Source organism: Heloderma suspectum, chromosome 13, assembly GCF_057233095.1.
Source record: "Heloderma suspectum isolate Gila_16-S chromosome 13, 16-S_ref, whole genome shotgun sequence".
NCBI lineage: Eukaryota > Metazoa > Chordata > Lepidosauria > Squamata > Helodermatidae > Heloderma > Heloderma suspectum.
The window spans coordinates 27,885,168-27,899,842 of record NC_139470.1 but is presented as its reverse complement, the minus strand read 5'-3'; the positions used below and the strand labels follow the sequence as shown (position 1 = coordinate 27,899,842).

Here is a 14,675-nt window from a genome sequence, read left to right as displayed (position 1 = left end):
AGAAGGCTGAAGCACCATTTGTGCACCTCATTCTGCCTTTCCCTGTTGTGGCAGCGACATGCAGCCAGGGCACCTTGGGGGAGAAAGCACAGTGGGAGGGCACCTGGTAGCTGTCTGGGGCAGAGGCAGTGTTCCCATTAAGGCACCGCCATCTTGGATGCATTATCACATCCAAAAGCAGCCCATGTATTCTGTCTATATTTGGCCTGGCCTGATGGAGAGGAGGCAATGGCAGTTTGTTCCCCTCCCTCACCCATGAGAATCCCAAGCCCTCACTAGGACATGCTGAGCTGGGGAAGGATGAAAGGACAAAGAAAGAGGAAAATCTTCAGCAAGCTTACACTGGTAAGCTCAACAGAGCTCTAAAAAATGCTGCTTCCTTAACAAGAGGCATGGGTGGTCTGCAGGTTCTGATACCCCTCTGTGAGAGGAGGCAGTTAGCAAGCTGGTCTTGCTTCTTACAATGCATGGGAAATCACCAAAGATGAGGAATGCCCCTATCTCTACCAGCATGGGCCAAGACTGCATTCTGTCCCATGAGTGTGTTTGTATATAAATAAATAAAATGTATATGCTGTTTTTTTGGGACCAAAGAGTCTCCAAAGCAGCATGCAACAATCATAAAATAAAATACAAATTAAACACACACACACAAAATAAATGAGCAGCACGCACACACACGCGCACGCACACACACAGGATCAGGGATAAGTCCATGCACCTTGAGATGTCTGACAGCTCCAGTTCTGAATCAGGGTTGGAGCAGCTAGATCAGGGACCAGGGGAGGGACCCTTTTTAGTGAGCCAAGATGCTGGGAGAGATTCCTCCAAAGGCCTTGACAAAAAGACGGCCCAGACGAAGTCCCTGCTCCTTCCTTCCACCATCAGAACTCAAGTTTTCGAGGTGGAGGAGGGGCGTGACTTGGGAAATGCTAGGGCACATCGCAAAGCAAACTAGGAAAAGTTAGGGGCAGGGCTCAGACGCTCTGCCAGGATGCCCACTTTTGGAAGCCAATGTAGGAGGGAGCCACCCTAAGGGAGGGGCATCACTGCAAAGCAAGTCTGAGGTTCTGGACCAAACTGGCAACTTCACTACTCTCCAGGTCGCAGATTAGCTGTTTATGGGCCTGAGGCAATCTGAGAGTTTCCTGGAATCTGCATTTGTAAAGAGGGTAGTTTCTAGCAAAATAAAGTAGTATTAGCCTGAAGCGGTTGTCTCCTTGTGGTGTTGATTGCGAAGGGAGAAGATCCATTTCTGATACAAAGAGGACAATCAACCAACTGAACCAAATGGTAAGCTAAGCAGAAGGAGCAAATAACTCAAGATTAAAAGCTTCTCAGAGCGAGACAGTCTTCCCAGAAAAAGTTTGTTTTTCTCCATGACTTGAGCCTCATGTTGGAATCCTCACTCATCTGGATGCTCTTCTCACTTCACATTGGCCTGGCTCGTATGTAAGAACTAACTATGGGTTGAACAGCTAATACTTCGCTGGGCCGTACTGAAGCCAGCATGCTGCCTCCCACCTGCACACAACTTCTACTTTGCATCAGCTCCCATAAACAACCCAGGAACCCACAGTTTGTTGTTGGGTTAAAACTCGGGGTTGTTGCTCCCTCAACAACCCAGAGGTAGGATTCAGATGTCACATCAAACAACCCAGGAATGGGGCATTCCAGAGCAAGCGAGGGCCCTGCCTCATGCACGCTCACCGCTTCCACTCTGCATTCATTTTTATAAACAACCCAGGAATGGGGCATTCCTGGATTGTTTATAAAAGTGCATCCTCGCTCGCTCGCTGTGGCGTGTCCCGCCAATTCATGGGTTAAACAAGCCACAAATTGGCATTACATGTGAACCAGGTTATTATGGAAAGCTCCATCCTAGGAAACAAGGGGTTGATCCCCCCCAATCCCGCTACGCACACACCTCTTTAGCTCTTAGGATTTGGAGGCTACTACCAGGTTGGGCTGTTCCCAAAGGGGAGGAACTGAGTCTGGGTTCTTCCTCCATTTGCACTTCCAATCCTCCTGAAAGCCCCCTCCTCTCCTGCCTTCTGAGCCCTGCCCAAGCACACTTACACTGTCATCCAAGGTCCAGTCATCAGCCCGGCCCTCACTGGCCCCGCTGACGTTGCTGTCCGTGCGCCTGCAGAGAATACACAGACGACAGTGACAGGTGAGACGGAGCATGATAACCCAACACAGCGCACAAGCACTACCTATCTACAGCAGAAGCATCCGTAGAACACGCCAAGGAGGGAGTCACAAATGGGGGTGGGATTCCGATATGCAAATGCAGCATGCGACATTCTTACCAGCCCAGCTTCTCTCATCTCGTCTCAGCCCAGCCCTGCTAGGACAGACAGCCAAAGAGCGTTCCAGACCACGGCTGTCACTCACAGAAGGAAACTGGCTCACCACACAGAAGGACACTGCCCTTTTCTCTGTCAGGGTGAATGCAACTGGCCCATGAATTAGGGACAGTCTCCTAAGTACGAAATGGAAAGCCAGCCTACCCCCTTCAATATGGCCAAAAATGCACGGTCAAATGCTGCTGAGCATTTTGCTGAGCACCTGCGTTTGAGGTGCCCACCTGTGATGCTTTGAAGGATCTGCGGCTACTGTGATGAAAGCGTGTGCATCCTCCATGGCGTCGAAGTATTCCGTCTCCTCATCTTCGTCGCTGGCTTCTCCTTTCACACTCTGCCCGCTCCCTCCTGGTGGAGACAGACACACTGATGAGCACCCCATGTCAGCACAGGGGACAAGCAAAGCAGAAGCAACTGCGTGCCATTCTACTCCTTTGGTAACGTTTTTATGCAAAGACGCTTTAATGCAAGCAGGCCTTTGGCATGTCAGCTGGTCTGTTGCTGAAGCAGGTTCTACTGGGTTGGATATTGTTTTTATTGCTTTTCTCGTCGTGTTTTTAATGGTGTTTTTATTCTATTTGTTTTTATTATTGTTTTAACTAAGTTTATTTTAAACTTGCTTTCTTATTATTGTTCGCCACCTTCATCACCATTTTTCAGGAGAAAAGGTGGGGTATAAATCTTCTGGAGTAACAACTTCTGCAGTAGCTACTTTGCTTATTCTGTGCAATTTGCAATTGCTTCAAATCCCAGGACCGCCATCATTGTACCTTAACTGAGGCCATGTGCATTCTCTGCCAAAAAACCCCTAAATTGTAGACCAAAATAATACCTGCAGTTGCACAGCATTGTCTCAAATGTTAACTGGCCCCGACGGTTTGGCTGCACCTGAAATCCCCGAGGTTTCCCAGTTCCAATAAATCCTTTTCTATAATTTCAATGTTACAGAGGCATACAGAATATTGTATTCAGCACAACATTGTCTTGTGAGCTCGCTGGACCCCGAAGAGATTTCAATGTCATGGAGCTGCTAGCCGTAACTGTTGCTGAAGATGCTGGTGGAACTTCAGTGCACCTGTTTTGGGGCTTGTTCCATCAGCGCTCTATTTTGGCGAGAGGTGGAACAACAAATGACCTTGGTTCTTGACTCAGCCTTGAACTTTTCCTGCCCTCCATTTAATTCTTGAAGACATGCTGCCTACAAGGGAGAATAATACAAGGTATTACTGGCCTCGGACATGTCACTGAGTCACATATCCTTGCACAGGCATCAGGCTTGTGTAAAAGAACAGCTGCACTGACTCAGCCGGAAGGCCCAAGAGCACAGCCTCCAGCATTTTATTCTGCAGTCCCCAGGAGAGTAAAAATAATACTTCTCTCCAACACTGCAGGGCCCCCAAGTTCACCACCAGTACTAGATGTGGGGAGACGTTGCTAAGGTTGTCCTCAAAGCAAAGAACGACCACCCACAATGAGGAAGGCTAAAGAGGGAGGTACAGCGGCAGGCTCTTGTGGGAGATCGGCCAGCGCCAATCCAAGCTGCAGCCATCACTACTGGCATTTGATGGTCCTGGAGCCGCCTAGCAGCCATTGGTTCAGCTGTCTGCTTGCACAATGCAGCTGACCTCTGGCAGTGATGGACTTAGCCCCTCTAATCCTAAAATGGGAACAAAAAGTACAAGATGGGGAATAAAGAGGAGATCTGCACTGGGGCAGGAGCTGCAGAGGTGAAGAAAGACGAAGCTCGCATCTTTACTTGAAATAACCATAAAAAGCTGGTTCTTGCATCGATCAGCAGGTTGGACAGGGTCCTCTCTGGCTCTGTTTCCATGACCTTTGGCAGGATGTTGGGTGTGTGCCTGCACATGTGAATGCATGTGTAAATGTGCAGATTTCGTCCCCCACCCCCTGCCCCAATCTCAGGACAGCAGGCCCATTTGTGGCCTGCAAGGTATTTGGCAGCATTAAATATTCCAAAATACCGAAGAGGGTTTTCCGTGGCTAGACTGAATTCTTTGCCATCAGCTGTCACGGAAGGCCGACATAAAGGTCCACCCTGGCGCTTAAGAGTCTGCCCATGAAGTAGCAGTGCAATAGAAACACACCCTCATATCCTTCTATATTGCAACTTCTACAGGGATACGAGAGCTCCTTTCATTTCCCCCGTGCTTTTTTTTCTGTCAAGGAAGTTCTGATGAGTTTTATATCTCTAAACGTATGGCAGATACTAACATCATGCCCATTGAAAACATGGCCAAGTTCCCTGCTGCAGCTATGGGAACAACGTCACAGGTATCAAGTGAGGTTGAGTCGTTTTGAGTTTGACTCTACCGCGTTTTGTTTGTTACTGGTCTTGTTAAATGTAATAATGTTGTTGTATGAATAGAATGTCTACGTTTTAATTCTGGCTCATTGACTGGGTGCCTGAATTGTTTGTTTTTATGGTTTGTGGACTGGAAATAAAGACCTTTCTACTTTATTTAGAAAGTAAATAAAGTACTTTACTTTCTACTACTCAGAAAGTAGTACTGCAGCTACTCAGGACTGCAGAGAAGGATTTGGCTCAATGCAGCAGCGTAGTGCGCCTCCGCACACAGCTAACGTGGAGGGCAGGAGCTGCGTGCCTCTCAGGGGCTTGTCTGGGTTGATTGCCAGCAATGAGAAAAAGCTCACTGGGCCAGTCCCGGACTCTCAGCCTAACATACCTCACAGGGTTGTTTGAGGATAAAATGGAGAGGAGGAAGAGGAGGAGGGTCACGTACGCCGCCTTGGGCTCCTTGGCTATAAATGAAACGAAGACACCAGCAAACTACAGAAGTGACGCCCCACCTTTGGATGCGCGGGTGTTGGTGTTGGCAGAGAGGGAGGGGGCCCCTCGGCAGGCCCGCTCCAAGTTGTTGTGCTGCTTCGCCAACTGCTCAATGGTTTCCTCGAGGCGGATCCGCTGCTCACGCTCATGCTGGAGCGCCCGCTGCCATTTCCGGCTGTGGGTCTCCGCTAACTCCAGGAAGTCCCGGCAGGCCTGTGGGGAAGAGGAGGACAGGGGTCAGTGGGGGCTAGCCGTGGGGGCTCTGAAATGCCACAGGGAGGGCAGCAGTGCTGAGGGGTGGGCAAGAAGGGTCAGTGTTATGAATTAATTAAGCCAAATGACGAGCCCACCCCTTCCCTCAGGCCCAGTTAATCACGCATGCACAGAGATTAAGCAAATAAACAACACGCTAAGTGAAACAGCCTGGGGCCTGCAGCTCCTGGCCGGGAGAGTGGAATTTGCTTACACAAGGTCAGACCTTGGTCCATCTAGCTCAGTACTGACTGAACTGACTTGCAGGGGGTTCCCAGGGCCTGAGGCAGGAATCTTTCCCAGCCCTATCTGGAGAGGCCAGGGCCTGAGCCAGGCCCTCCTGCATGCAAAGCGCTTGCAGCTCTTCTCTCTGCTCATTCTGTGTTCCAAACTGTCCTTCTCTTCTCATGACGCTCTCTTCATTTTGTCGGACTCTGTTCCCATTTGCTGGCCTTCCTGCTGTTCTAGCCTGCTGCTGCTTATACTCCCTCCTTTCCCAGATCTTTCTGCTTCCATTGAATCAGAATAGCTCTAGTGGTGACAGGCCCGGGTACTTTTGCCTGCCCTGCCTCTCTCTGACATGGGGGAAGCGCAGCCAATCACTGCCAGAGCCTTTACAACCACCACCAAATTCCCAGCTCGTTGCCATACAGGTAGCCTCAACCAATTGAAAGCTTCACCCTGCCCACCTAATGTGTACTACACAGAAAGATGTGGGGGGGGGGGGACTCCAAGAGGCTCGTCTGCTGATTCATGTCTGGAAGGCAGATGCTAAAAATGTCTGGGCACTCTCAGACACAAGGAGCAAGGCAGTCAAAGCTATCTGGAACATTCTTCCATACCAGGCTTTATAGAGGTGTGAATGTGCTCATATTCCATAGGGGTCCAGAAAAAGCATTCAGAACATGGCACTGGGCATAACATTCAGCTTCCAGGGAACCTCAGCTTTCTTTCTTTTAAAAACAAGTTTCTAGGTACTCCCAAGGTCATCTAGTCTAACCCCCTGTCAACGCAGGAAATAAATTGCTACAGCATCTCTGATACGTGGGCAGCCAGCCTGTGCTCAAAAATCTCCAACGAAGGAGAACCCACCACCTCCCACAGCAGACTGTTCCATTATCGAACAGCTTGTACTGCCAGGAAGTTCTTTCCAGTATTTGGTCAAAATCCCCTTCCTTGTCAAGTGAACCGTTTGGTTCAGCTCCTGTCCCCTGGCACAACAGAGAGCAAATCTGCTCTACTGTTTATGTGACAGCCATTCACATATCTGAAGATGGCTATCATATTGCCTTTTAATTATCTCCTCTCCAGGATAAACAAACATTATGGCTTTAAAGGGAGGCCTGGAGATATCTGTAAAGGTAGGCAATGCCTGATGAAATCTCAGAAGCCAGAAAGAAGTGGCTAAATAAGCTTTTCAGAAGTTGTGGGGCTTCCAAGAAGCTTTAGAAAAACTAGAGTAATGCAAAACAGTGAACACTAAGAATAATGCAAAATAAATTATAGACATCTCCTCAGTTTTCATAATGTATGGCGGTGGCGGAAGTCATTTTTACGTGGCACAGAATTACGGTTTTCAGCACAGGGTATGTGCAGCCTTGGTTAAAACCAGCACAGTGAATCATGCTCCAGAAGACAATGGAGTGAAGGGGAGCAATCCAGATTGGGGGGACACACACACGCACATAGAGTGTCTAAGGCTGTCGTAGCAAAAAAATAGCCTTCCATCTCAGCACATGCCGTTTAATGCTCTGCTCCCCTTCTGCACATCTCAAATTAGCCAAAAAACCCTAAAGAGAGTCAATCATACAAATTCAGCAGATGTCTCTATTCAGTTTGCACAATTTACACAAAATATACAGCTTACAACTTGTGGGGCGGGGTTGCGGAGCTTGGGCATTTGGGGCAGAAAGTGAACCCATCCCTGGGCATAAACGCAGCCCCTACACACACTCACACACACACACACACACAGCCAACTCTGCATTCCTTCTCACACTCCCTCCCTTCCTCCAGAGCCGGACAGAATTCCTCATTGTCTTCCCCTGCTCTTAGTCCAGTCAGCAGGGCAGTCTCTTGGGTAGCAATTAGAGGCACAATACAGCAAGCTGACAGCTTAAAAGCCTTTTTTTACAGGTAGAACAAGGCTAGGACAGGCTCCTCTGGGGAACGCTCGCTCGTCATGGTAGTTGCAAGCAGAGCTTTCTAACCAACAACCAGCATTTCCAATTCCAAATGTTCAGCACCGGAATTCACAATCAGAACTGAATTGTAAGATTAGCTTCTACAAAACGGTTAGTCTATTTAAACTTCAAACACACATTACCTTAAGGACTCCCTCTGTTACTCCTCAGAGCAAAGATATACAAAATAACCTGTAAAATAAGCTATTAACACCCAACAGTACGAATTTAGCTGCAGCCAGCTGAAAACTAGCACAAATAACAACGCTGCAATGCCTCTGAAAGACACCTAGTTAAGCCGGTCTCCTGGGATGTGGGGGAATCCATCAGACAACAAATAAAAGGCAGGGCTTCTCATAATTCCTCCTAGTTAGCAAGTCCCTCCAACTACTATTTAACATTTCTTAAGGACCTACAGCCCTGTTCAGCAACCAATTTTGCCAGAGGGAATAGGGAATATTGGCAAAAGCCCCATGCCCCATCCAACCAAAATGTCCTGCCAATTCCTGTTGGCAGAGATATCGCTCATCCATATCCCTCTGTTCCCTCTAGGGTTGGCAATTGAGGGTATAGAACAGGGGCCAACTTCAGGTCTGTGGGATCTACTTTGTGTTTAACTAGAATCCCAAGATCCACCAACCAGAGCCTAGTGCAAAGGGCACACGCTAAGAATTAAAGGATCCTGGACCCAGGATCTGTTTTGAGTACCAGTCCTCCCAAACAAAATTTCATTCCTGGTTCTTTCTTGCATCAACTTTCTTCATTTCAGCAGTATAATTTTTTTTTTGGGGGGGGGGGAAGCATGAGGATTCATTTTGTTGTTGCTATTATTAAATAACTGGGAGTCCGAAATCCTTGCAAATCTACTGCAACACCCAGAGATCTCGATCTGGCCCACTGGCAGCAAGTTGCTGAACTCTAGTCCACAGGGTCAAATGGCCTTCATACTGTCAAGCTCCTCTCTGAGTCAGGACCAACATGCTGGAAATGGGGCCCCCTAGCTGGCAGCTGGCTGGTTTGGTGGACTTCATCCTCGGCACCAGGAGTAGGCAAGTTATCTTGGTTATGAAGGCTAAAGCTGAGTTTCATATTTGGCAGAAACAAATCCGTAGTAGGAAGTCAGGAACACGCAAAAGGAGAGCAAAATGGCAAGAGAAGTAGGATTAAGTGGTTTTGGAAAATGGAAGTGCCAACTCGCTGGCAGCAAATCAGAACCAGCCCTTTAAACTAGGCTCGTAAATAGCTGACCAGAGCATCATTTCTAGGCGCACCTCTTCAACTGTCTCTACCATCATGACTGCCGGAAATATTCAGAACCCTTAGTAGAGTCCCTGGGTCTTGGGGAAGGGCAACAATGTGTTGGTGACCCCGCAGGTCACTGAATATACAGTTTAACTACAGTATAAATTGGGGGGGGGGGCTTGTGGCTCTCCACAACTCTTGGCCAACAACTACCATCAGCCCTAGCCAGTAGGGTTGATGGGATTTGTAGGCCAAAAATTGAAGGGCCATAAGTTGCCTGGTATAAATTATGCTGAGATGCCCTCCCACCAGCTACTTAGCACTGCCCATTTATTTATTTATTTTATTTCTTGATCGCCCATCTGGCCGGTCACCCGGCCACTCTGGGCGATGTACAGCAATACAAACAGTATTGACTCCCCAAAGCCTGTTTGTAATTATCTCCTTTCCTCTGCAATCCTGCATGGCTTCATAAACAGTCCTTTTACTGAAACAATCTTTTTTTTTAAAAAAACCCACCAACCCTCTTAAATGAAGCACTGTAATTACAGGTGACGTTCTCAAAATGTATTATTTGAAAACATTCCTTCCCCCACAACTGAGGACAGCTAGTAATTTCCACATTAACATTCTGCCAAGCTACCAGAGGCAGCAGGGATGGGGAACCAGCAGGCAAACTGGCTCTTCTAGTGGAGGGATGGAATCTTTAACACACAATAAGACACAGGCTAGCTAAAATAAAGCATCTTCTTTAAAAGAAGGGGAACATAATGTTGCACTGAGATTTGCTGAGATTGTTTGTGCATTGATTTATCGACGTTATTATTGATATTTGTAATTGTTTATATTATGTTATGTTTTTAATTGTTAATTTTATTGAAGTTCATTTGACATACTGGAATTCGCTTTGGGCATAATCTTGTGGAAAACTGACATACTAATAACATGAATGAGTATCAACTGGTAAGGAATTCCACAAATAAGCAGCACTAAGAGAAAAAGCAAAGACACAATATAGAGAAAGAGATACAAGTCTTAATAGGCAATAAAGAACTAGAAGAATGCAAAGACTAAATGCAAAGAGGAAAACACAGACGTCAGAGATGAAAGATAAGCAGAGTAAATACACTGGGTTGTATCCAGGATCTGCCGCCTGTTGGCAGATGTTCACTCATGGAAGGTGCCTGTACCTGATTTTCAGCGATCTCTCCTGCTCCACAGCTCATCCTGAGCTCCACAGCTCACAGCAGGGTTCTCTGACCCCCTGTGCAGCATTTTTCTGGGGACTGGAGAAGCTGGTGTATGGAAGAGGGAGTGGGGAAGCCCACTTTCACCAGCCCACTTGCACATGCCTAGATCTGGATCCAATCCATTGAAAGTAAATAACAGAAATCTGACACTGAGCAAGAAAAGAGAAAAAAGGTAACCAAGTGAAGAACAATCAAAAGCAAAGAAATATGGTCATCGATGCACTTAGAAAAAAATAAAGCTAGCAGCAGAGTCCCAAAGAGAGACGATCGGGAAAGCCTGAATGAGCACTGCAATAATTCAACCAGGGCAAAATAAGATCCACAGCAAAGTTTGGACAGCAGAAAGAAGACTAAATTTTAAGCAATATTTGACAACTGACAACAAGACTTCGCTAATCATAAAATCTGAGAGGAAAAAGGGAAAAATCCAGAGCACCACTGAGCTTTCTAAAAGCTTGAGGAGAATCAGAAATGTTACCACTGCCCACCATCAACTAACAAAGAAATGGAAGAAATGGAAAAATTAAGCCCTGTTTTTAGAAGAATTAGCTGTGAAAGGATAAGCACGAAGGCATGAGGAAATAGAGCTACAAGATAAAAGATTAACAAGAAGAGAGAGGAAGACTGGAGACAGAAAAGAATAACTGGATATTGTCAGCAAGGACATGATAACTGTAGGCAGATAGGAGCTTTCTGAAGATGGCAAGGTTAGGATTACTATCTGGATACCTGCCTTTGTGGCAGCAACATGTCGTAATACGAGAGCGTTGCCAAGGTGTTGATTACAATGGCACTCTCATTAACCTGCTGTGGTTTAATGAAGTACACAGAAGGAAAGAATGGATTCCAAGACAGAATTTGTGTCCGCGGCAGAATTTTTTTTTTTTTTTAAGAGTGGTTGTCTTATCAGTCCTTGCCTATCTCTCATCTTTTTTTTACACAATATGAAAGAATGTTAATGGTTTTTCTCATGGAGTGCAAACAGCCCTGGGCATCAAACAGCAGCACTACCAGAACTTTACTTCTGCAACATTTTATTCAAAAAGCGAACCATGGCCAGGGTCCTGTGTGGGTATGCTCAATTATGCTCTCTGTTCAAGAAACAGAAAGCTAAAGGCTGTAACCCCAACGCTGGATATTCACTTGTTCTACTGGTCATTTGTTCTCCTGGATTATTCCTGCTTGCTCTGTTCCTAAGGGTGGAATTGTTTTGTAAGTAGGGTGGCTGAATTCCTTTTCCTCGCTGGAACAGCAAAGCAGGAGCCCTATACATTTCTGTACATAAGTACAGAAATTTGCTTTCTTTCTTTCTTTGCTTTCTTTCAAAGTCCTCCAAACAATATGGAAAGCAAGAAAATAAAGCAAGAAAGCAAGAACATTTTCCCCAGTCAGTCACTAAAGTTGAGTTGCTTGCTTGCTATGTGTTTCTACTACTATGTAAAATAGGCTGCCTTTTTCCCCAACCCATAATCACAACCTGAAAGGAGCTTTCCAGAGTGCTGACTGCTTTTCAGTGTCACAGTGTACACATTTTGAATGGTAGCATCAGGAGGTGATGCCTCCACTGAAAGTGCCTCAGAGCACAATGCAGCTTTGCACCGTTTTAACTAAGAGTGTCACCGGTGGAACTGATAATCAGAATGGTTCCTGGCAATGAGTCAAACCAAACCTGAAACCTTTATTTTGTTCTTGAACTGGAACGGAACCTCAGTCTTATTTGAACGTTTCCATTGGACTGGAACAGAACCATAAAATAAAGTCAGGGTACTAGTTCAAAACAACAGTCTGATCAAAGAAAGAAAATTGCTGTGGTGGACCCACCCCCGGCAGCATTAACTGTAAACCTGTAGCACTACTCTCTGGGTGGATTTTGCCCTTGAACAGAATCCAAGGCCAACACAAAAGGAGAGCAGTCAGGGTGAAAGCCTGCTGCTTTAAGATATAAAGCATGTTATATATTTATTATTAATTGTACTAGTTACACTCAGATCTCATGGACTTTGAAGAGACTGCGCATCTGTCTAGACTGAGCAGGAATGTGATGTAAATCAAGTACATGCAGTGGTTTTGAGGCATATGAACTGCCTCAGTCCTTTACCTTCTAAGGCAAAAAATCTCAGACCTTACAGCTTTATTATGTTTTTACAAGAACAACTTGTTGGCTATAGGAGTGGGTTTCCATGGCTGTTTAAATGTGGGGAAATAAGGCATCCACAAACTTTAAGATCAGAAATGTAGTTTTCAGTAGAAACTCCCAACGGAAAACAAGCAGAATGGAAATGATGGCCTAAAATCATCTTATAATGAACATCCTGGGTGACAATTTTAGCCTTCTCTGAAAAGTGACACAATTAGAGAAGCAAAAGGGGCTGGCTAAGTAACAGCAATGATTGAGAAAGGAGAACACTTAAGACAGGCTTCCCCAACCTGGTGCCTTCCAGAGGTGTTGGACTGCTTTTCAAACGAGGGCGTCCAATCGGATTCACTGCAGCAGCAGTTAGGCCTATTTATATAAGGGGGCACGCTTGCGAGGGAGCCGGCTCTCTGAGTGTGAGGAGCCCCAGTGACAAAGCATCTCAGCCCCAGTGACAAGGCGTCGGCAAACAAGTGAGTTAAGCAACTATGCGAGTTTAGCGACAGACCGAGGAAGCCAGGGGGGTCAACTCTTTCCTCCCTATTCCGTACTCAAAGTAAGTAACTGTAAATAAATAAGTATAAATAATTTCCCCACCTTCTCGTAGTAAGCAACTAAGTTTTCCAGGGAAAACACACCCAAATAAAAAAGCCAGTTATGAAGGTAGAAAGCCAGCAGGGGGGTGAGGTTATCCAGCGTACTGTACTGAGTGCCATATGTGCGATGATCTACCTGCTGGACAATGATCTACCTGCTGGATGGAAGCCGTGGCTGTGTGCTCGGTGTAATGAGCTCCTGGCTCTCAGGGAACAAGTGCATTCCCTTGAAGCCACGGTTACTGACCTGGGGAGCTAAGAGAGGTTGGTGGATGAGACCTTCAGGGGCCTATTAGCTGTGTCCCACTCCCAGGGTGACAGCTCCTCTGCTGTCATAGAGAATATGGGTCCCGGAGAAGGAGGGCGTCATTCTGAAGAACAGGGAAATGATCCCTTAGAAGGAACCCATTCCTCAGAAGAGGAACAGATATCCTCTTGCACTGAGGACGTGCCTCCGGGGACGGGCGCTTGTGGTAGTGAGAGATTCGATCATTATATACATAGAGAGCTGGGTTTGTGATGGGTGTGTAGACCCATCTTGCCTGGAGCGAAGGTTGCAGGTATCACACACCATCTAGATAGCCTAATAGATAGCACTGGGGAGGAGTCAGTGGTTGTGGTCCATGTTGGTACCAACGACGTGGGGAAATGTCATCATGAGGTCCGGGAAGCCAAATTTAGGTTGCTAGGTAGGAGGTTGAAATCCCGGACCACCAAGGTAGCTTCCTTGGAAATGCTACCTGTTCCACGCGCAGGGCCAGCTAGACAGGCGAAGGTGACAAGTCTCAATGCGTGGATGAGACGGGGGTGCAGGAAGAAGGCGTTCAGATTGTTGGGCACTGGGGAATGTTTTGGGACAAGCTGGGCCTGTACAAGAGGGATGGACTCCACTTGAACCAAAATGGAACCCGACTGCTGGCACTAAATATAAAAGGGGTGGCAGAGCAGCTTTTAAACTAAACCTTGGGGGAAAGCCAACAGAAGCTGGGAAGCATCCGGTTCGGGTTAGATCATCCCAAAGGGATGAAGATGAAAATGTTTTTGATTGCCCAAATGTAGAAGGGGAGGATATAGTCCAGGAGTACATGTTAGAACATAATAGCCAATCAAGGGGGTCAACATCCCATAGGAAAGGATGCACACGCCAGAGGCATCTGGGGAAGGATACTATGTATATCCGGTTTTTATGCAAATGTTAGAAGCCTCCGAGCCGAAATGGGAGAGTTGGAGTGCTTAATTTTAAAGGAAAACCTGGATACAGTGGGCATGACAGAAAACTGGTGGAGCAGAGAGAACCCGTGGGATACTGTCATCTCTGGATATAAACTCTATAGGAAGGACAGGGAAGGGCATCCTGGGGGAGGTGTTACTCTGTACATCAAAGAGGGCATAGTGTTGAGCGGACTAGAACACCTAAAAGGGGTAGGCTTTTCCACAGAAGTGCTGTGGGTGACAATACTAGGCTCCAAAACTAAATTAGTTTTAGGAACATGCTATCGTCCCCCTGACCAGAATTCTCAGAGTGACCTTGAAATGGAAAACAAAATCAGGAAGGCCTCCAAACAAGAAAGTGTTGTAATAATGGTTGACTTCAATTACCCCCACATTGATTGGATAAATTCATGTTCCATGACAACGAGGTTAAATTTCTCAATGCCCTAAACGATTGTGCCCTAGAACAGTTGGTCATGGAACTGACCAGAGGGGAGGTGACCTTGGATTTAATCCTAAGTGGTGTCACCCGGGACCTAGTATGAGATGTGAGTATTGCTGAATCAACTGGAAACAGTGATCACAGTGCTATCAGATTTTATATCTATTTAAGTGGAAAATTGCCCAA

The 14,675-nt window shown here is 46.5% G+C and overlaps 1 protein-coding gene across 2 annotated transcripts in view; it reads right to left on the bottom strand.

The window, feature by feature from the left end:
- OSBP2 (oxysterol binding protein 2) overlaps positions 1-14,675 on the bottom strand; it is a 211,347-nt gene that overhangs the window by 31,449 nt on the left and 165,223 nt on the right. For both annotated transcript variants that reach the window (XM_084819495.1, XM_084819496.1), the window contains exons 4-6: positions 5,199-5,391; positions 2,594-2,717; positions 2,080-2,146 (exon numbers count right to left, since the gene is read on the bottom strand). In XM_084819495.1, the coding sequence (XP_084675621.1) occupies positions 2,080-2,146; positions 2,594-2,717; positions 5,199-5,391 (384 nt within the window). The remainder of the gene's footprint in view (positions 1-2,079; positions 2,147-2,593; positions 2,718-5,198; positions 5,392-14,675) is intronic.